Source organism: Bubalus kerabau, chromosome 5 (assembly GCF_029407905.1).
Source record: "Bubalus kerabau isolate K-KA32 ecotype Philippines breed swamp buffalo chromosome 5, PCC_UOA_SB_1v2, whole genome shotgun sequence".
Classification (NCBI taxonomy): Eukaryota; Metazoa; Chordata; class Mammalia; order Artiodactyla; family Bovidae; genus Bubalus; species Bubalus kerabau.
This window is the reverse complement of record NC_073628.1, coordinates 101706889-101727812: the sequence shown is the minus strand read 5'-3', so window position 1 is coordinate 101727812 and position 20924 is coordinate 101706889. Positions and strand designations below refer to the sequence as shown.

Here is a 20924-nt window from a genome sequence, read left to right as displayed (position 1 = left end):
CCTCAGTTGGGAAGATCCCCTGGAGAAGGGAGTGGCAACCCACTCCAGTATTCTTACCTGGAAAACCCCGTAAACAGAGGAACCTGGAGAGCTACAGTCCACGAGGTCTCACAGAGTCAGAAACGATGGAGTGACTAATGCTCACTTTCCTCCCACGGAAGCCCAACTCCAAGGGCAGAGAAAGCTGGGAGGGGCAGAGATATACTCTGGGGACATAAAGAACTCCTAACGGTGAGAAAACCAAAGCTGCAATATTTTTAAATGGGCAAAAGACCTGAGCAGACACTTGGCTAAACAAGATACGTAGGTGACAAACACAAACGTGAAATGATGCTCGACACTGTTAGACGTTAGGAAACTGCAGACTAACACCGCCGTGGGATCCTCTTACACCTCAGCACGGCTAAAACTGAAAAGCCCGACTGTACCAAGTGCTGGTAAGGCTGTGGAGAAACCGGGACACCCAGGCGCTGCTGGAAACGAGCAGCAAACAAACACGAAATGCACAACCACCTGGGGAGACAGTCTGGCAGTTTCTTAAACAGTTAAACCTACACCTACCATCCCATCCAATGTTGTCCCCTGAGTATGTCCCCTCAGAGGCCTGCACACCACTACTCGTGGCAGCGTTTCCTGTAACAGCCCACAGCTGGGCACAACTCAAATGTCCATCCACAGATGAACCAACGGACAGACCGAGGTCCATCCACCCCTGCAAGGGAATGCTACTTGGCAATAAAAGGAATGAATGCTGGTCCTTACAGCAACGTGGGGGAATCTCAAAATGATCACACCAAGTGCAAGAGGACAGGGCAGACAGAAAAGAGCTCTGACTGCATGGCTCCACTTCTACAACACTCTCGATTCAGTTCAGTTGCTCAGTCATGTCCAACTCCTTGCGACCGCATGGACTGCAGCACGCCAGGCTTCCCTGTCCATCACCAACTTCCAGAGCTTGCTCAAACTCATGCCCATCAAGTCTGTGATGCCATCCCACCATCGCATCCTCTGTCGTCCCCTTCTCCTCCCAACTTCAATCTTTCCCAGCATCAGCATCTTTTCAAATGAGTCAGTTCTTCCTATCAGGTGGCCAAAGTATTGGAACTTCAGCTTCAGCATCAGTCTTCCAATGACTATTCAGGACTGATTTCCTTTAGGATAGACTGGTTTGATCTCCTTGCAGTCCAAGGAACTCTCAAAAGTCTTCTCCAACACCACAGTTCAAAAGCATCAATTCTTCAGCGCTCAGCTTTCTTTATGGTCCAACTCTCACATCCATACATGACAACTGGAAAAACCACAGCTTTGACTAGACAGACCTTTGTTGGCAAAGTAATGTCTCTGCTTTTTAATATGCTGTGTAGGCTTGTCATACCTTTTCTTCCAAGGAGCAAGCGTCTCTTAATTTCATGGCTGCAGTCACCATCTGCAGTGATTTTGGAGCCCCAAAAAACAAAGTCTGTCACTGTTTCCATTGTTTCCCCATCTATTTTCCATGAAGTAATGGGACCGGAAGCCATGATCTTCGTTTTTTGAATGTCGAGTTTTAAGCCAGCATTTTCACTCTCCTCTTTCACTTTCCTCTTTAACATTCTAAAAGATGCAAACTAATCTACAGGGACAGTGAGTCAGTGGCTGCCCAGGAAGGAGGGCGGGATTATCAGGAGATGAGAAGAAACTCTTAAAATGATGGCTGTGCTCATGGCCTTGATTACGGTGATGATTTTTCAAGTGTTTACATATGCCCAAATGGATCAAGCCACTCACTTTAAATGCGTACAGTTACATAAATTATATGTCAATAATGAAATAAATACATACCCCACCCATCCACCCCGACAGCTGCTGTGTGAAGAATCACGTGGTGGTGGCAAACACCTGGGGGTTCTTCTCAGTCACTGAATCTACGAGAGTTTACTGGCACTCAGTCCATTTCCAAGAGTGTCTCAGCCACCAGCTTCAGGACCACAAGCAGGAAGGAGGCGGCCAGGCTGCCCTGGAGCTCCAGGTACGGCCTCACTAAGAGCGCTACCAAGCCAGCATGCTAGGCACCACCAGGCAGCAATCACAGCCCTCTCAGCCCATGGGATCCACAGTGAAGCCTTCAGGAGCAGCTCAGCAGGCCCTGAGGGCTTCCCCAGAGTCAGGCAGAATACAGCCAGTGGTCCATACGGTGACACCCAGTCTCACTGTGGAAGGGGCTCCCAGACATCCTTGAGAACAGAGGAGGATGCCCTCCCAAGACACTGTCCTGGAGATCTGGGGGGTGCGGAAGCTGGAGTAGACCATGCAGGGGCTGAGGACAGAACAAGGGCAACCCTCTTAGCCTCTAGAACCCCAGCCCTGCCCAATATCCTGAGCATCGAACAGCCCATCCTGCCGGACATCACCTGTAGACCATGTCAGCAGATAGCCCCCCCAGAAAGCCAGTGTGGAAATTCCAAGGGCAAGCTGGCCCAGGAGACGCAGTCAGGGTTCAAGCCATGGCTCTGCCACACCAGCCATGTGCCCCTAAGTCAGCCACTGCCCCTCTGGGCTCTGATTCCTCACCTGTAGCCTGGAGGGTCCATGGAGAGCTCAGAGTTCCTCGAAGCTGTGACACCCTACAAGGACTTCCAGGACCTAGGAGAAGCCAGGTACACTGGCTTCTGGCTCCTGGGCTGGCCAGAGGACACAACCAACAGAGGCACTGATAGCAGAACAGTGACGAGCCACCAACTGGCAGAAAATATTTATAAATCACGTGTCTGATAAAGGACTTGTATCCAATAACCAACAATCCAGCATGAAAATGAGCAGAAGATCTGAAGGGACGCCTCATAAATGAAGACACACAGATAGCAAATAAGCACATGAGAAAGATGCCTGTGTCACAGGTCACCAGGGAATCGCAAACTCAAATGACAAGCTACCGCTCACACTACCAGCCAAGATCCCGATGTGACAACGCCAGACACTGACGAGGACGCAGAGTGGCAGAACTCCCACTAAACCCTGAGGGGACACAACGTGGCGTGGGAACGGCAGAAGAATGCAGAGACCTCCTATAAAATTAGGAATTAAATTCACTCTCTTCCACATTAACTATCTAAAAACAAAAGTAGGGGAACTAAGTCCCCACATGCCACATGGCCAAAAATTAAGTAAATAAATAAATATATGCAACTTAAAATTAAAAAATAAATAAATAAATAAAATAAAAATAAAAACAAAAGTAAAAAGAAGGCTGAGCACCAAAGAACTGATACTTTCAAACTGTGGTGCTGGAGAACACTCTTGAGAGTCCCTTGCAGAGCAAATTCAAACCAGTCAATCCTAAAGGAAATCAACCCTGAATATTCATTGGAAGAACTGATGCTGAAGCTGAAGCTCCAATATTTTGGCCACCTGATGCAAAGAGCTGACTTATTAGACAAGACCCTGACCCTTCGAAAGATTGAAGGTAGGAGGAAAAGGGAGTGACAGAGAATGAAATGGTTGGATGGCATTATCGACTCAACGAACATGAAAATGAGCAAACTTCAGGAGATGGTGAAGGACAAGGAAGCCTAGTCTGCTGCATGCTGCAGTCCATGAGGTTGCAAAAAGTCGATTATGACTGAGCAACTCAATAACAACAAAAAACTTAGTAGGTACATGGGAACAATTAAAGGCAAAATCAAGTCCACAAAATTATCACTGCTGTGGCTGAGATAAGACTATTCCCACTAGGAATTCCTTGGCAGTCCAGCAATTAGGACTCGGGTGGCTCAGACCATAAAAATTCTGCCTGCAGTGCAGGAGACCCAGGGTCTCCTAGGTCAGGAAGATCCCCTGGAGAAGGGAATGGCAACCCACTCCAGTATTCTTGCCTGGAAAATTCCATGGACAGAGGAGCCTGGCGGGCTACAGTCCATGGCGGGTTAAACACAAAGAGTGGAACACAACTGACTGACTGACACACTCATTTTTTCACTCTCACTGCCAAGGGCAAAGGTTCAATCCCTGGTCAGGGAACTAAGATCCCACAAATCAAGAGGTAAGACTGTTCCTACTACTTCTCAGATGACACAGGCCACTTAGAACAGCTCCTTGCTGGCTAAGAGCCCCGCTGTTATGACAAGATGGGACCAGCCTGTCATTATAGGAAGCAGAGAATGACAATCAAATAGGATCTGGTCTCCTTAGACACCACAGGGCACCAAAAGCCATGTAGCTGTTAGAGTTCCTGTCCCCCTGCTTCAGGGGTCAGTGTCCACAGAGTGATGCCCAAGCAGCAACACTGTCATGGTGGTGAGTATGGCTACTGAGCTGGACCATGAACACCCACATGCTCAAGGTCACCAGGGCCAGAGGCACCAAGAAGCAAGTGCAGGAGTTCTGAAGCTGGACCCCTGCCACCCTCCCCCAAACAAAATTATTTTCCCAGCCAAACAAAAAAAAAAGGCAAAAAAAAGTCTGAGTGCCAAACACAAGCCTGAAGTTCTGGTCACCAATTATGACATGGGGATAGGGTTGGGGTGGGGGTGTTATGCCCACCACCAAGCAGTTCTCTGACCCCAGCTGGGTGTCTTACAAGTCAACTTGATTCTGACTCTGCCTGGACACAGGTCAGAAACCAGTACGCAGGTCAAGAAGCAACAGTTGGAATGGGACATAGAACAATGGAGTGGTTCCAAACTGAGAAAGGAGTACATCAAGGCTGTATATTGTCACTTGCTTATTTAACTTCTATGCAGAGTACAACATGTGAAATGCCAGGCTAGATGAATCACAAGCTGGAATCAAGATTGAAGGAAGAAATAACACCCTTAGATATGCAGACAACACCACTCTAGTGGCAGAAAACGAAGAGGAACTAAGAAGCCTCTTGATGAGGATGAAAGAGGAGAGTGAAAACGCTGATAAAATGCAACATTCAAAAAATGAAGATCATGGCATCCAATCCCATCACTTCATTGCAAATAGACAGGGAAACAATGGAAACAGTGGCAGATTTTCTTTTCCTGGGCTCCAAAATCACTGTGGACAGGGACTGCAGCCATGAAATTCAAAGATGCTTGGTCACTGGAAGAAAAGCTATGACAAACCTACCCAGCATATTAAAAAGCAGAGATAACACTTTGCTGACAAAAGTCCATCTAGTCAAAGTTGTGGCTTTTCCAGTAGTCATGTATGGATGTGAAAGTTGAACAATAAAGAAAGCTGACCACCAAAGAATTGATGCTTTTGAACTGTGGTGTTGGAGAAGACTCTTGAGAGTCCCCTGGACTGAAAGGAGATCAAATCAGTCAATCCTAAAGTAAATCAATCCTGAATAGTCATTGGAAGGACTGATGCTGAAGCTGAAGCTCCAAAACTCTGGCCACCAGTTAAGAACTGACTCATCTGAATAGACCCTGATGCTGGGAAAGATTGAGGGTAGGAGGAAAAGGGAGCAACAGAGGATAAGATGGTTGGATGGCATCACTGACTCAATGGACATGAGTTTGAGCAAACTCCAGGAGATAGTGAAGGACAGGGAAGCCTGGAGTGCTGTAGTCCATGGGGTTGCAAAGAATCGGACACAACTGAGCGACTGAAAAACAACCTGGAGACGACATCAGACCCCACCCCCACCTTCCCACACCAATCCCAAGTCCAGGCTGTCATGTGTGTTACTGACCGACCAGTTACAGACAGAGTTTCCACCAAACTCCTCCTTGGGTTTGATTAATTTGCTGCAGAGGCTCACAGAACTCAGGAGACCCATTCACTCATGAGCTCACCATCTTACTACAAAGGACATTAAAGGATATATGAGTCATCAGCCAGATGAAGAGACAGGTAGGGCAGAAGCATGTGGGAGGCACAGACCATCCATCTGCTCTCCAGGTGTGATGAGATTCAGGACAAACCTGAATCTCTACAGGTTCTCCAGCCCAGCTCCCTGAACCCCATCCTTTTGGGCTTTTATGGGGACTTCACAACAAAAGCCTGGTTGATCCCATCATTGGTCACTGATTCAATCACCAATTCACCCAGCAGCCCGTCTCCCCTCCCTGGAGGTCAGGGGGCTGGGATTGAAGTTCCAAGCCTACGATCACAGAGCTGGCTTCCACCCTTAGGTACTTTCTGAAAGTCACCTCATTAACATAAGCTCCGGTGTGGTTGAAAGGGGTTTGTTACCAATATTAAGACACCTTTATCACTCCCATCATTTAGGAAATGCCAAGGGTTTTAGACTCTGCCAGAAACAGGGATGTAGACAAAACCGTGAACTTCCTGATGTTCAAGCTGGTTTTAGAAAAGGCAGAGGAACCAGAGATCAAATTGCCAACATTCGCTGGATCATGGAAACAGCAAGAGAGTTCCAGAAAAACATCTATTTCTGCTTTATTGACTATGCCAAAGCCTTTGACTGTGTGGATCACAATAAACTGTGGAAAATTCTGAAAGAGATGGGAATACCAGACCACCTGATCTGCCTCTTGAGAAATTTGTATGCAGGTCAGGAAGCAACAGTTAGAACTGGACATGGAACAACAGACTGGTTCCAAATAGGAAAAGGAGTTCATCAAAGCTGTATATTGTCACCCTGTTTATTTAACTTATATGCAGAGTACATCATGAGTTATGACCAACCTAGATAGCATATTCAAAAGCAGAGACATTACTTTGCCTACAAAGGTCCGGCTAGTCAAGGCTATGGTTTTTTCTGTGGTCACGTATGGATGTGAGAGTTGGACGGTGAAGAAGGCTGAGCGCCGAAGAATTGATGCTTTTGAACTGTGGTGTTGGAGAAGACTCTTGAGAGTCCCTTGGACTGCAAGGAGAGCCAACCAGTCCATTCTGAAGGAGATCAGCCCTGGGTGTTCTTTGGAAGGAATGATGCTAAAGCTGAAACTCCAGTACTTTGGCCACCTCATGCGAAGAGTTGACTCATTGAAAAAGACTCTGATACTGGGAGGGATTGGGGGCAGGAGGAGAAGGGGACGACAGAGGATGAGATGGCTGGATGGCATCACTGACTCGATGGACCTGATTCTGAGTGAACTCCGGGAGTTGGTGATGGACAGGGAGGCCTGGCGTGCTGTGATTCATGGGGTTGCAGAGAGTCGGACACGACTGAGCGACTGATCTGATTTGATCTGATTATAAATCACAGTATCACAAAGCCACACCTGAATGAACACAGCACCAGAATAGCAAAGAAAGACAAGCAAAAAAAGTGTGGTGTTTACTACAAAGGATGTTCCCCACCCCAGCTCATCCTGATCAGTTACAAGGCTAAGGTTTCCACCTGCTACATCCCCAGAAGGTAATGGAATATGTAGTTGGCTCCAGAAGAGGCTGAAACCTGAAGCCTGGACTTTGAATAGGTGGAGAGGCATGGCCCATCTCCCATCCCATACCCACCCCCCACAACTCACCCCCACGGTCCAGTGGCCCGAATGTACCAGGACAGGCCAGAGCTGGTGGGGGGATCAGATCCCTACCCTCAGGTGTTCCCCAGCCCCCATTCCTGGATGCCACACAGGCATACACACCAGGAGCCCTTCAGGTATCCACAAAATTCTATAGGGGGGAAACTTAGGCTCCCCAGACCCCAGGGCAGTCTTACAAGCACTTGGTCAGCAAGCACAACAGCCTGGCCTTTGGGGCACCGGAAGTGCACTTTTCTCTAGGCACCTGAGGTGCAGAGAAGCTCTCAGCCTTATGCTGAGTATGGGAGATAAATCACACCTGAGCCTTTTAATCCTAAAGGAACTCAGTCCTGAATACTCATTGGAAGGACTGATGCTGAAGCTGAAGTCCAATACTCTGGATACCTGATGCAAAGAACTGACTCATTGGAAAAGACCCTGATGCTAGGAAAGATTGAAGGCAGAGGAGAAGGGTTCGACAGAGGATGAGATGGTTGGATGGCATCACCAACTCAGTGGACGTGAACTTGGGCAACCTCCAGATGGTGATGGACAGGGAAGCCAGCTGTGCTGCAGTCCATGGGGTTGCAAAGAGCCGGACATGACTTGGCAACTGAACAATAACAAATTAATTCCACTCACTTATAAATCAAAAGTAGGCAACAGCCATTTCTAGGGCAGCTGGCAGGTTAGGGCTGTCTCCATTAACCAGTTCCACGCTTTAGCAGCATCTAGCCTGATCAGGGCAGGTCAAGGCAGGCGATGAGGCATCCGGTGCCCATTGTGCTGACCTTGAATGGGAAATTCAAGGTCATTCAAGGTCATTCTTGCTCTCAGTTTCCCCATCGGTAAAGCAAGGATGATTCCTACGTCCGCTGGGGCTGAGAGCTAAGCAAGTAAGCACGTGGGACGCAGGGAGCAGATGGGAACAAGGTGTCAGCTCAGGAAGTGGATGCTGCCTCCAGGGCATAGGGCTGCAACCCCATAGCTGGTGGGATGCTCTGCTCCCAGCACAGCCAGGAGGAGGGACAGTTAGTCTCTGAAGGAAGTTTTCTCTCCTGGACACGTCCACTCCCAGTCTGACAGCTGCCTCCCATCTTCCGACTTCTCTGACACTCCACCACCTGCAGCTTCCCAAATCGCAAAGTTTCTTCTTTGGTTTGCTTGTTTGTTTCTTCCATCTTTTTTTCTATTTTTTATTTTATTTTTAATTGGAGGAAAACTGCTTTACAATATTGTGTTAGTTTCTGCCATCCATCAACATGAATCAGCCACAGGTTATACATATGTCCCCTCCCTCTTAAACCTCCCACGCACCTCCGACCCCACTGTACCCCTCTCAGGTTGTCACAGAACACCAGGTTTGAATTCCCTGCATCACACAGCAAACTCCCACTGGCTAGCTGTTTTAAATATGGTAATGTACATGTTTCAATGTCACTCTTTCAATTTGTCCCACCCTCTCCTTCCCACACTGGGTCCACAAGTGTGTTCTCTATGTCTGCATCTCCACTGCTGCCCTGCAAATAGGTTCATCAGTACCATTTTTCTAGGTTCCATATATGTGTGTTAAGACATGATACATGTTTTTCTCTTTCTGACTTATTTCACCCTGTATAAAATGCTCTAGGTTCATCCACCTTATTAGAATTGACTTAAATGTATTCCTTTTTGTGGCTGAGTAATATTCCACTTTATATATGTACCACAGCTTCTTTATCCACTCATCTGTCAATGGACATTAGGTTGCTTCCATGCCCCAGCTATTATAAACAGTGCTGCAGTGAACTTTGGCGTTCATGTCTTTTTCAATTATGGTATTCTCAGAGTTTATGCCCAGTAGTCAGATTGCTGGGTCATACAATAGTTCTATTCCTAGTTTTTTAAGCACTCTCCATACAGTATTCCACAGTGACTGTATCAATTTACATTCCCACCAACAGTGCAAGAGGGGTCCCTTTTCTCCACATCCACACCAGCATTTATTGTTTGTAGGTTTTTTGATGACGGCCATAATGACAGGTGTGAGGCGTTATCTCACTGTAATTTTGATCTACATTTCTCTAATAATGAGTGATGCTAAGCATCTTTTCATATGTTTATTAGCCATTTGCATGTCTTCTTTGGAGAAATGTTTGTTTAGATCTTCTGCCCAATTTTTGATTGGGCTGTTGGTTTTTCTGGTATTGAGCTGTATGAACTGCTCGTATATTTGGGAGATTAACCCTTTGTCAGTGGTTTCATCTGCTATTATTTCCTCCCATTCTGAGGGTTGTCTTTTCACCTTCCAACTCTCAAGGTCTGAAACATGGCTTAGACGGCCAGTCATGCCAGCTGGCCCCTGGCCTGCCACAAACCTGAACCTCTGTGCCCTGAGGGGTCAGATAGGGCACCAAGAGGTCTGGGTTATGTGGCCTGGCTCTGGGAAGGTCCCCAGCAGAGACCTGCCACTTGGGAGGCCTGGACAGAAAGAGCCAGCCCCTGCCACGGGACAGGCTGAAGTCACAGAACAACCCAGAGAAGGGAGAGAGGGGGACCTGGAGGAAGGGGTAGAAAAGCCAGTGGGGGCAGGGTAGTGCTCAGGGAGGCGAGTGGGAACAGAGAGACACAGACCTCAGAGACCTCATGCACAGATCACACACAGACTGTCCTCTTCTCAAGGAACTGATGCACGGTAATGTCTACACCACGTCCCACAGGGCAGGCCCTGTACTGTGGCTCATGGATTTCTGGGTTCTGTCCTCGGGGTCAAGGATCAACGAACCTGGGAAACAGAGTTCAAAGCAAGCTGGGAGAAGCTGGAAGAAGCTGCAGGCGAAGAACAGTCAGGAGGTTTGTGATTTCAGCACACCACTCATCAGCCTGTGACCTTGACCAGTAACCCGGCCACTCGGCACCTATCTCTCAGTCTATGAAAAGGGATTTCCACAGGCAGAAGAATTAAACTGGACCCTTACCTCACACCATCTCTGAGGAAGAACTGGAAAAAGGTCCAAGCCCTAATGTAAGAACCAAAACCGTAAAACGCTTCAGAGAAAAACACAGGGAAGCTCTGGGACTCGGGTTTGGCAGTGCCCTCCTAGAGAGGACAACAGAAGCACAAGCAGCAACAAAGAGAAACAGCAAAACTGTAAAGCTTCTGTGCTTCAAGAGATAATAATCAAAAGCAAAAAGACAACCCACTGAACGGAAGCAAACCTCTGCAACCCATACACTTGAGAAGGGATCTGTATCTGGATACAGAAGGAGGGACCTCCCTGCAGTCCAGTGTTTAGGACTGTGTGCTTTCACGGCCCAGGGCCCAGGTTCAATTCCTGGTCAGGAAAGGAACTAAGATCCTACCAGACAACGCAGCAGAGCCAAAAAAAAAAAAAAAAAAAAAAATACAGAAGAGACGCCTACAACTCAATAATAAAAACACAAGCCAACTGAAAAAACAGGCAACAGACCCGAATAGACAATTCTCTAAATGTACAAATGGCTGATAAGTGCATGGAAAAGTGTGTGTGCGTGCTCAGTCATGTCCGACTCTTTGCCACCCCATGGACTGTAGCCCGCCAGGCACCTCTGTCCATAGGATCTCCCGGGCAAGAATATTGGAGTGGGTTGCCATTCCCTTCTCCTGGGGATCTTCCAATCCAGGGATCAAACCCCGGTCTCCTGCGTTGGCAGACAGGTTCCTTACCACTGAGCCCAAGGGAGTATCACCAATCATCAGGGAGATCCCCACTGAAACCGCAGTGAACCACCACTTACAACCGCCAGGGTGGCTACATATAGCAAGTATTGGCGAGGATGTGGAGCCCATGAGAGTGAGAAGGAGGCAGCTGCTTTGGAAAACATTCTGGTACCACCTCCAAAGATTAAACAGAGTAATCCTTTGATCCAAAAATGGAACTGCTGAGCTGTTTTCATTCACACCACTTCTGACATCAATTGGGTGGGGTTGTTCCTCACACCAGCCATTTCTCCAACTCTTGGCCATTAGCCAGGCGCACTACAATTGGATTCATTCCTGACCCCTCCTAGGGCTTCCCCAAAGGCTCAGTGGTAAAGAATCTGCCTGCCAATGCAGGAGACACAGGAGACATGAGTTCGATCCCTGGATCAGGAAGATCCCCTGGAGGAGGAAATGGCAACCCACTCCAGTATTCTTGTCTGGAAAATCCCAGGGACAGAGGAGCCTGGTGGGCTACAGTCCATGGAGTCGCAAAGAGTTGGACACTACTGAGCAAGTGACCCCACCTCAGGCTGGATAGTTCGCTGGAGCACCTCACAAGACTCAGGACTCAGGGTAATGTTTGTTGTTGTTGTTGTTGTTCAGTTGCTAAGTCACTTTGCAACCCCATGGACTGCAGCACACGAGGCTCTTCTGTCCTCTACTGTCTCCTGGAGTTTGTTCAAATTGATGTCCATTGACTCCATTCATGTCCATTAGATAGTGATGCTATATAACCATCTCATCCTCTGCTATCCCCTTCTCCTTTTGCCTTCAATCTTTCCCAGCATCAGGAACTTTTCCAATGACTTGCCTCTTCACATCCGGTGGCCAAAGTACTGGAGCTTCAGCATCAGTCCTTCCAATGAATATTCAGGGCTGATTTCCTTTAGGATTGAATCTTCCTGCAATGCCAGAGACCAAGGTTCCATCCCTGGGTCAGGAACAACCCTGGATAAGAGAAAGGCACCCCACTCCAGTTCTTGCCTGGAAAATCCCATGGATGGAGGAGCCTGGTAGGCTGCAGTCCATGGGGTCGCTAAGAGTCAGACACAACTGAGCGACTTCGCTTTCACTTTTCACTTTCATGCATTGGAGAAGGAAATGGCAACCCACTCCAGTGTTCTTGCCTGAAGAATCCCAGGGGTGGGGGAGCCTGGTGGCTGCCGTCTATGGGGTCACACAGAGTCGGACACGACTGAAGTGACTTAGCATAGCATGCTCCAGTAAAGGATAGAAATAGTATCAAACTAACAGAAGCAGAAGATATTAAGAAGATGTGGCAAGAATACACAGAACTGCACAAAAAGATCTTAATGACCCAGATAGCCACGATGGTGTGATCACTCACCTAGAGCCAGACATCCTGGAATGCAAAGTCAGGTGGGCCTTCGGAAGCATCACTATGAACAAAGCTAGTGGAAGTGATGGAATTCCAGCTGAGCTATTTCAAATCCTAAAAGATGATGCTGTGATAGTGCTACACTCAATATGCCAGCAAATTTGGAAAACTTAGCAGTGGCCACAGGACTGGAAAAGGTGAGTCTTCATTCCAGTCCCAAAGAAAAGCAATGTCAAAGAATGTTCAAACTCCCCCACAATTGTACTCATCTCACAAGCTAGCAAATTAATGCTCAAAATTCTCCAAGGTAGGCTTCAACAGTACGTGAACCAAGAACTACTAGATGTTCAAGCAGGACTTAGAAAAGGCAGAGGAAGCAGAGATCAAACTGCCAACATCTGCTGGATCATAGAAAAAGCAAGAGAATTTCAGAAAAACATCTACTTCTGCTTCATTGACTATGCCAAAGCCTTTGACTGTGTGGATCACAACAAACTGTGGAAAATTCTTCAAGAAATGGGAATACCATACCACCTGACCTGCCTCCTGAGAAATCTGTGTGCAGGTCAAGAAGCAACAGTTAGAACGGGACACAGAACAATGGACTGGTTCAAAATTGGGAAAGGAATACGTCAAGACTGTATATTGTCACCCTGCTTATTTAACTTATATGCAGAGTAAAGTAAAGTCACTCAGTCGTGTCCGACTCTTTGTGACCCCATGGACTGTAGCCTACAATGCTCCTCCGTCCACGGGATTTTCCAGGCAAGAGTACAGAAGTGGGTTGCCATTTCCTTCTCCAGAGTATCTTCCCAACCCAGGGATCAAACCTGGGTCTCCCGCATTGTAGACAGACGCTTTACCATCTGAGCCACCAGGGAAGCATGCAGAATACATCATGCAAAATGCCATACCGGATGAAGCACAAGCTGGAATCAAGATTGCTGGGAGAAATATCAATAGTAACCTCAGATATGCGGATGACACCACCTTAATGACAGAAAGCCAAAGAGGATCTAAAGAGCCTCTTGATAAAGGTGAAAAAGGAGAGTGAAAAAGCTGGCTTAACATTCAAAAAATGAAGATCATGGCATCCAGCCCCATCACTTCATGGCAAATAGATGGAAACAATAGAAACAGTGATAGACTTTACTTTCTTTAGCTCCAAAATCACTGCAGATGGCGACTGCAGCCATGAAATTAAAAGATGCCTGCTCCTTGGAAAAAGAGCTATGACAACTTGGAGAGCATATTAAAAAGCAGAGACATTACTTTGCCAACAAAAGTCCATCTAGTCAAAGCTATGGTTTTCCAGATATTCTTCTGATTCATTGTAATGACTAATTGTAGAGTATATAATTCCATTGCTAACACTAGCAAGGGGGTACTCTTTCTGCCCCCTTCTGATGCCTATGTCAGAAGCTTTCTCTATCTCCTTTATACTTTAATAAAACTTTATTACACAAAAGCTCTGAGCATCAAGCCTCTGGCCCCAGACTGTAGCCTACCAGTCATGTATGGGTGTGAGAGGTGGACCATAAAGAAAGCTGAGTGCCAAAGATTTGATGCTTTTGAACTGTGGTGTTGGAGAAGATTCTTGAGAGTCCCTTGGACTGCAAGGAGAGCCAACCAGTCAATCCTAAAGGAAATCAGTCCTGAATATGCATTGGAAGGACTGATGGCCAATACTTGGCCACCTGATGAAAAGAACTGACTCACTGGAAAATACCCTGATGCTGGCAGGAGGAGAAGGGGACAACAGAGGATGAGATGGCTGAATGGCATCACCAACTCGATGGACACGAGTTTGAGTAAGCTCTGGAAGTTGGTGAAGGACAGGGAAGCCTGGCATGCTGCAGTCCATGGGGTTACAAAGAGTCGGACATAACTACATACTGAATTGAACTGATTACTCTCTAGTGACTAACTTAACCCAAAGCCCTCTCCTCCAACCCCCAGGTCTTGGGTGGGGCTAAAAGTCCCACCCCTCCAATACTGCCAAAGTCATTCCAAAGACCAGCCCCTTCCTAAAACTGCTATCTCTGGGCCACCAAGCACTAGTCATCTCCTTAGCATACAAAAGATGCTCTGTCCAAGGTTTTCCAACATTTTCCCAAGGGTTTTAGGAACTTGCCAGGAGGATAAAAAACATTCCCATCCACCCTACGGAGAGAGTCAATTCCTAGGCAGGTTGATAAGAAGTCTAGGGGTCCCCAAGGAGAGAGGGGTCTGGAATTCTCAAGGAGAAAGAAAGGACAAACTTTTTCCCCTCTACATTCCTTAGGATTATATAACAATAATGTATCCTGCTTGAGGACAGTCTCTGGAAAAAACCTTCTAGCTAATCCTGTTATCTTAAAATGTAAATTATGGGAGTAGGTCTGCAAAGGTCTTTACAACCTCCAGATATTCTTCTGATTCATTGTAATGACTAATTGTAGAGTATATAATTCCATTGCTAACACTAGCAAGGGGGTACTCTTTCTGCCCCCTTCTGATGCCTATGTCAGAAGCTTTCTCTATCTCCTTTATACTTTAATAAAACTTTATTACACAAAAGCTCTGAGCATCAAGCCTCTGGCCCCAGACTGAATTCTTCTCCTCCGGAGGCCAAGAATCCCGGCATCTTTTAGTGGTTCAGCAACAACCTTTCACTACCACCCAGGGAATGTTAAGGGTTTTAGGAGCTCTGTGCCAAGACCTAGGAACAAAAACCAAATACACATTTCTTATGATGCCACCCAAGAGAAAGAAAAACATATGCCCACATAAAGGCCAAAAAGCTGGAGACACTGATATGCATCAGCTGATGAACGGATAAACAAGGTGGTAAGGTAAGGTAAGGTAAAGTCTCTTAGTTGTGTCCAACTCTTTGCGACTCCACAGACTGTAGCCTACCAGGCTCTTCCATCCATGGGATTTTCCGGGCAAGAGTACTGGAGTGGGTTGCCATTTCCTTCTCCAGAGGATCTTCCCAACCCAGGAATCGAACCCAGGTCTCCCGCATTGTAGGCAGATGCTTTACCGTCTGAGCCACAAGGCAAGTCTTAAACAAGGTGGTACATATGCATAAGTGGAGTATTATGAAGGAAGCACTGACATGTGTGACAACACAGATGAACATTGAAAAATGGTGCTGAGTGAAAGAAACCAGACACAAAGACCACATCACTTGGCTCCAGTGACATGAAATGTCGAGAACAAGGAGATCTATAGAGAAGGAAAATGGATTAGGGGGAATGGAGAGAAATGGCTTTTCTCAAAGAGGTCACAAAAATGTTCTAAATTGGTGGTGGTGATGACTGTCCAACTCTGGATGTTCAAAAAGCCACTGAACTGCATACTTCAATGGATGATGCATCAATGGGATGCGAATTACAACTCAATAAAGCTGGTACAAAGGACCAGAATCCGCCCACTGGAGGAGGTTTCTTCCAAGTTCACTACATTGCCAGAGGATTAGCCAGTCACATGAGGACAGCTACCCCAGCCTCCCTCAACAAGTCCAAAAAAAAAAAAAAAATCCCAGCTCAATGAGGGGAGAGTAGGGGAGGAGAGCAGACACCGGCACCCCCTTTGGCAGCCTGAGCACAGGCAGAGACCTGCCAGTACAGCAGCCTGCTCCGATCTCAGGGTGCTCTGAGCTCCATGCTCATCCCAAGCTCTCAAAGCCCACCTCCTCCAACAAAGCTGAGTGGGGTCCCTGAGGAAAAAGATGCCAGGTCTCCACTGAGGATGCATACACAGAGGGGCACGCTCAATCCCACAAAACACGCAGTTCACCCACTGTCCACTCCAAACCCTTACCAAGAAATCCTGAGTCACATGGCCTGGGCTGGACACCAAAGGCCTAGCATGAGTCAGGGCACACAGTGTCCCTGTCATCCTACCTTGTAATGACACCAAGTTTAGACGACAGAGCAGATCTGGTTCCAACAGCCTGGATGGAAGCCCAGCGCCTCTGCCCGAGCCTCAGGCACCACTCCTGGGCAGTGACTGGCCTCCTGAAGGCGGCCTGCCTGCCCAGCGCACAGAGGCAGAGAGCCCGGGTGAGCAGCCTCACCATGCAGAAAGCGGCCCAGAGTGTTTACTCTGAGCCGGCACTGGGTTTAGCCCCCACACCCCACCCCGCCTCTCTACCTTCAAGGTACCTCCCCGATGCTCAGGAATGCTGCAACTTTCGCACTCCCAGAGCGCCTACTCCCGGGATGGCCCCTCCTCCCAGCAGCTGGCAGCTGCCGTGGCTCTCACAGGCTGCAGGGCCCAAGATACATCTGTGACTCAGCATGAAGTCGCTGAGCTGGGCTCTCTGATGAGCAAACGAAGAATAAAGGTATCCACAGGACTGGAGGAAATGGGTGGGGCTGTAAACCATGCCCATCAAGGTTCAGTCTCCAGGACCATCAATCAGGCAGGCAGGCAGGAGCAGCCCCCGCCCCCGCCCGCTGGAAGGGCCTCCGCACAGCAGGTGGACACGAAGGCTGGGTCCAGAGACCGCTCAGGTGAACAAGACGCCACCACCGCAGGGTGGAAGTTCATGGTCGCTATGTGAGGCTCTAGAGCCAAGGAAGACACACGTTCCCCACCCCGGACTCCCAAGAAACAGAGGCTGGAGCTGTGACTCCTTTTTACTACTTTTTCTTTGGCTATGCTGGGTCTTAGTTGTGGCATGTGGGATCTTCCTGGACCAGGGATGGAACCCGTGTACCCTGCATTGGAAGACGAATTCTTAACCACTGGACCACCAGGAAAAGTCCCTCCTTGACTCGTAAGGAACAAGAGACTTTATTGACCTCTCTCCCCTTCCCTCTCTCTTTCCTCTCCTTAACCCTTCCTATCCTTCCCTGTTTTTCTAGTCCCCCAGTCCTGGACGCAGGAATCTGGTTGAAGGGCCCACAGCCTGAGCTGAGGATTGGAGACTGATCACCTCCTCTTGGCAGAGCACTCGAATTCTGCTTCTGGTCTGGTCTGATTTCTGGTAGGGTGGAGTTCCAGTCCTCCCTTCTCTGGGGGCCTGGGGAAAAGTCCCGTAACACCTGGGTATCTGTAGGTGGCAGGAGACGTCTGTAGGCCACCCCTTTCGCCCCCCTCTCCCAACTCCTCCCCCTTCTTCTTTCAACCTGGCTTCCTTTCCTCCTTTTGAAATCTTTGATGTTAGTACTTGGATCTGAAGTTCTGTGTCTCTATAGGAGGTTTTTCTGAGAAACTGTATTCTTGTATTTAAGGGCTTCCCTGGTGGCACAGAGGTTAAAGTGTCTGCCTGCAACGTGAGAGACCTGGGTTCGATCTGTTAGGTAGGTATGTTAGGTAGGTAGAATAGGGAAAAGGAGTCCAAAATGGTGGTGGCTAAAAGACAAGGAAGGTCTGAGGACCAGAGTGAAGACTTCAGGCAGAACAAACAGCACTCCTGGCTAAGCCCAATTTACATAGGGCAGGCCCAGGTAGAGGAAAAAAACACAAAAGGAGGAGCCAAAGCGCTTTCTCACGGACTCTCTCTCACGCGTGCCTGAGCTCTTCTCTCTCTCTCTCTCTCTCTTTCTCTCTCCTGCTATCTTCTAAATAAAATAGAGCTGTGACACTGATTTGTCTAAGAGCTGTAGCATGGTTTGTCCAAGACCCAAGAGCTGTGATGCGCTGAGGGCTTTAATGTTTGTCGCTTCAAATCTTTGTTGTGATGAGACAAAGAACCGAGGAACATACACTCATGTGACGTCTATGGTGCCGTGACTCGGATATAACCTGGCTGAAACAACCTCTGCGTGGAAGAGGCCAAGCACAACAGAAGCCCAACTCAGCGAAGCTCCCACGCTAGAAGCGGAAGGTGAAGAAACCTAGTGCTGGGGAAGGCCCATCGTGCTGAAAACCGGGACAGCGAAAAACGAACTCAGCAGAAAGCTCACGCGGCACAGTCTCAGATTCCAGAAGACCTCCGGTTAAGGTAAGAGGTCCTCGCTCCTATGGCTGGAGGGACTTGTACAATCTCTCGTTTGTTTCCTCGAACCTCCCGCAAACAGGCGGGCGGCAGGGGCACAATTGAGGGACTCTGGAGAGGCTACTCCTCAGCATGTCCCGAAGGCGCTATCTGCTGAGCCCCAGTAGCTGTTACACAAGCCGGTGGGGGTTCTTCTGTCCTTTCTCTTCTCTGTGCCAAGGATCAGACCAATGAAACTGCGAGCACCGGTCAGATATTTAGCAAATCTTCCAGTGGGCTATGAAGGGGATTCCTTGGCACGTTTTTCCCACTGCTTTTTCCTCCTGTCCTTCAGCTCTCTCCCGGGACTCAAGCCCGGCCAAAACTAAAGAAACTCAGGCTCTGATGTCTCATTGCAAAAATTCATTGAGATACAAAGCGATAAGAGGTGGATTTGTTAGGACCCAGAAAGAAGCCACCCTTCAGGGTGTGAACCATTGAGTATTAGGCCTGGCTAGGTTTTGTGAGGGGATGGAATTCATATGCTAATGAGTGAGAGGATCATCCCAGCCATTGGGGAACCACCCACTCCTCCCTCTTTTGACCTTGTGCCTTGGAGCTGTCCTGCCACCTCTGGGTGTGTCTATTGCCTTATAGATTGGGGGTTAAGGTTTACTTGAATTTGACTTGTCATCTTGGATCCAATTGATTCTAACTGGTTTACATTATACCCTTGTGCTATGTCATTCTTTCAAAGGTTGTGCTCTGCCCCCTTCCCTCCTGTTTCATGCTCTTTTCCTGAGCCCCATCCAGACCCACAAGGTTGCCTCTACAATCTTCTGAAGAGACAACCATAAAATAGGTGGCCTTGGGAAGGAAAAACTCTATAATATCCAACCCCCTAATCCTACCCAATACTGGTCACACTGGAGATCTTGGGGACACCCAAACTCCAGTCTGGGGGGTCCCAGGAGGTCATCACACCTTGACCTGCCTAGGGATCGGCCTTTGAAAGGTTGTCACGCCTCAACCTGTTCGGGGATCCTCTAGTCCCAGGGGTCCCAGGAGGTCGTCACGCCTCTACCTGCCCGGGAACTCGATCTCTAGGAGGCTGTCATGCCTCAGCCTGCCTCGGGATCTGCACCCTGACCCGGGGACGCCTGGCTCTCAGGTTGTAACAGTTCTGGGTAGGATAAGCTTTAGAAAGACTCACCCCTAAGGAAGGCCAGCCATGGAAACATAAAGAAGCCTATTGCTTGTGGGACTGTGCCCAGTCTCAGCAATAACTCAGGAGCCCAATGAGAACCGCATTGCCTTTCTGGAGAGGCTAAAAGAGGCACTCTAAAAGTTTACCAACCTGGACTTAAACTCTTACGAGGGACGGGTGATTTTAAAGGACAAATTCCTTTCCCAGTGTGCATCAGATATCAGAATTAAGTTACAGCAGCTACAACAGCAGGACCCTGCTGCCTCTTTAGATGAGATGGTCCAGACAGCCACCAATACCTTTTATAACAGGGAACAGGAGAAGGAGGCCAAGGCCCAGGAGAAGGAGAGAAAGAAAGAGACAAGGCATGCCCAGATGCTGGCCACCCTCCAGAGAAGCCCTATGGCAAACCCCGAGTCCTTGAGGGACAAGGCACGAGACAGATGCCTGATCTGTAGACAGGCGGGGCATTGGGCCAAAGAGTGTCCAAAGAATGGCTTTGGACAAGTCTCCTAGAATGGCTTGCCACAAATGCCATCAACTGGGACATTGGGCGGCACTCTGCCCTCGGGACCCAAGAGCCTCAAGGTCAAGCGCCAAGCCTACCCTCACGATGGTTCAAGAGGACTGAAGCGGCCCGCTCCAGCCAGCCCGCCTGTCACAGATAACCATCACGGGGCTGGAGCCGAGGGTGCAAGTGGATGTGGCAGGTAGGTCCGAGAATTTCTTGGTTGACACAGGGGCTGCCTACTCTGTCTTGATCTCCTACTCCAGAGCCTTCTCCTCCCAAACCTGTACCATTTTGGGTGCTACAGGAAAAGCAACTACTAAAGATTCACCCGAGCGCTTCTTTGTTGCTGGGATGGACAAATATTTTCCCACCAGTTTCTGGTGGTCCCTGAGTGTCCTACCCCCTTATTGGGAAGAGATATACTCACTAAACTGGGGACCACCCTTGTGATGGGAAGTTTTTCAGCCCCTAGAGCTCTACAGCTCCTGGTTACTACTGAAGAACCCATTACACCTTCAATAGAGAGGGACCAAAAACTATGGAAGACAAAATTAACCCCCAGGTGTGGGATCAGGGGATTCCTGGACGAGCCCACCAAGCTGAACCGGTCATCACTGTCCTCCGAGATCCCACTCGGTTTCCTAACCAGAAACAATATCCTCTCAAAAGAGAGGCTCAGGAGGGACTACAGCCTTTAATAAATAAATTCCTTGCTTGTGGGCTATTGGTCCCTACCAGTTCGCCATGTAATACCCCAATCCTCTCAGTAAAGAAAAAAGACGGAACCTGGCAAATGGTTCAAGATCTCTGGATCATAAATGAAGCTGTAGTCCCCCTCCATCCCACAGTA

The 20924-nt window shown here is 48.3% G+C and overlaps 1 protein-coding gene across 5 annotated transcripts in view; it reads right to left on the bottom strand.

Moving 5' to 3' along the window:
* Positions 1–20924, bottom strand: part of ACOT7 (acyl-CoA thioesterase 7) — a 110089-nt gene that overhangs the window by 74711 nt on the left and 14454 nt on the right. Inside the window, exon 1 of one of the 5 annotated variants that reach the window (XM_055582446.1) lies at positions 16586–16715. The exons of 3 other annotated variants lie outside the window; for them this stretch is intronic. Coding sequence is in view for 1 of the 2 variants with exons in the window: in XM_055582443.1 (XP_055438418.1) it covers positions 16336–16511 (176 nt within the window). In the remaining variant the exon portion in view is untranslated. Of the gene's footprint in view, positions 1–16335; positions 16545–16585; positions 16716–20924 lie in introns of those variants that run through there. One more of the 5 variants, XM_055582443.1, reaches the window with a different exon arrangement.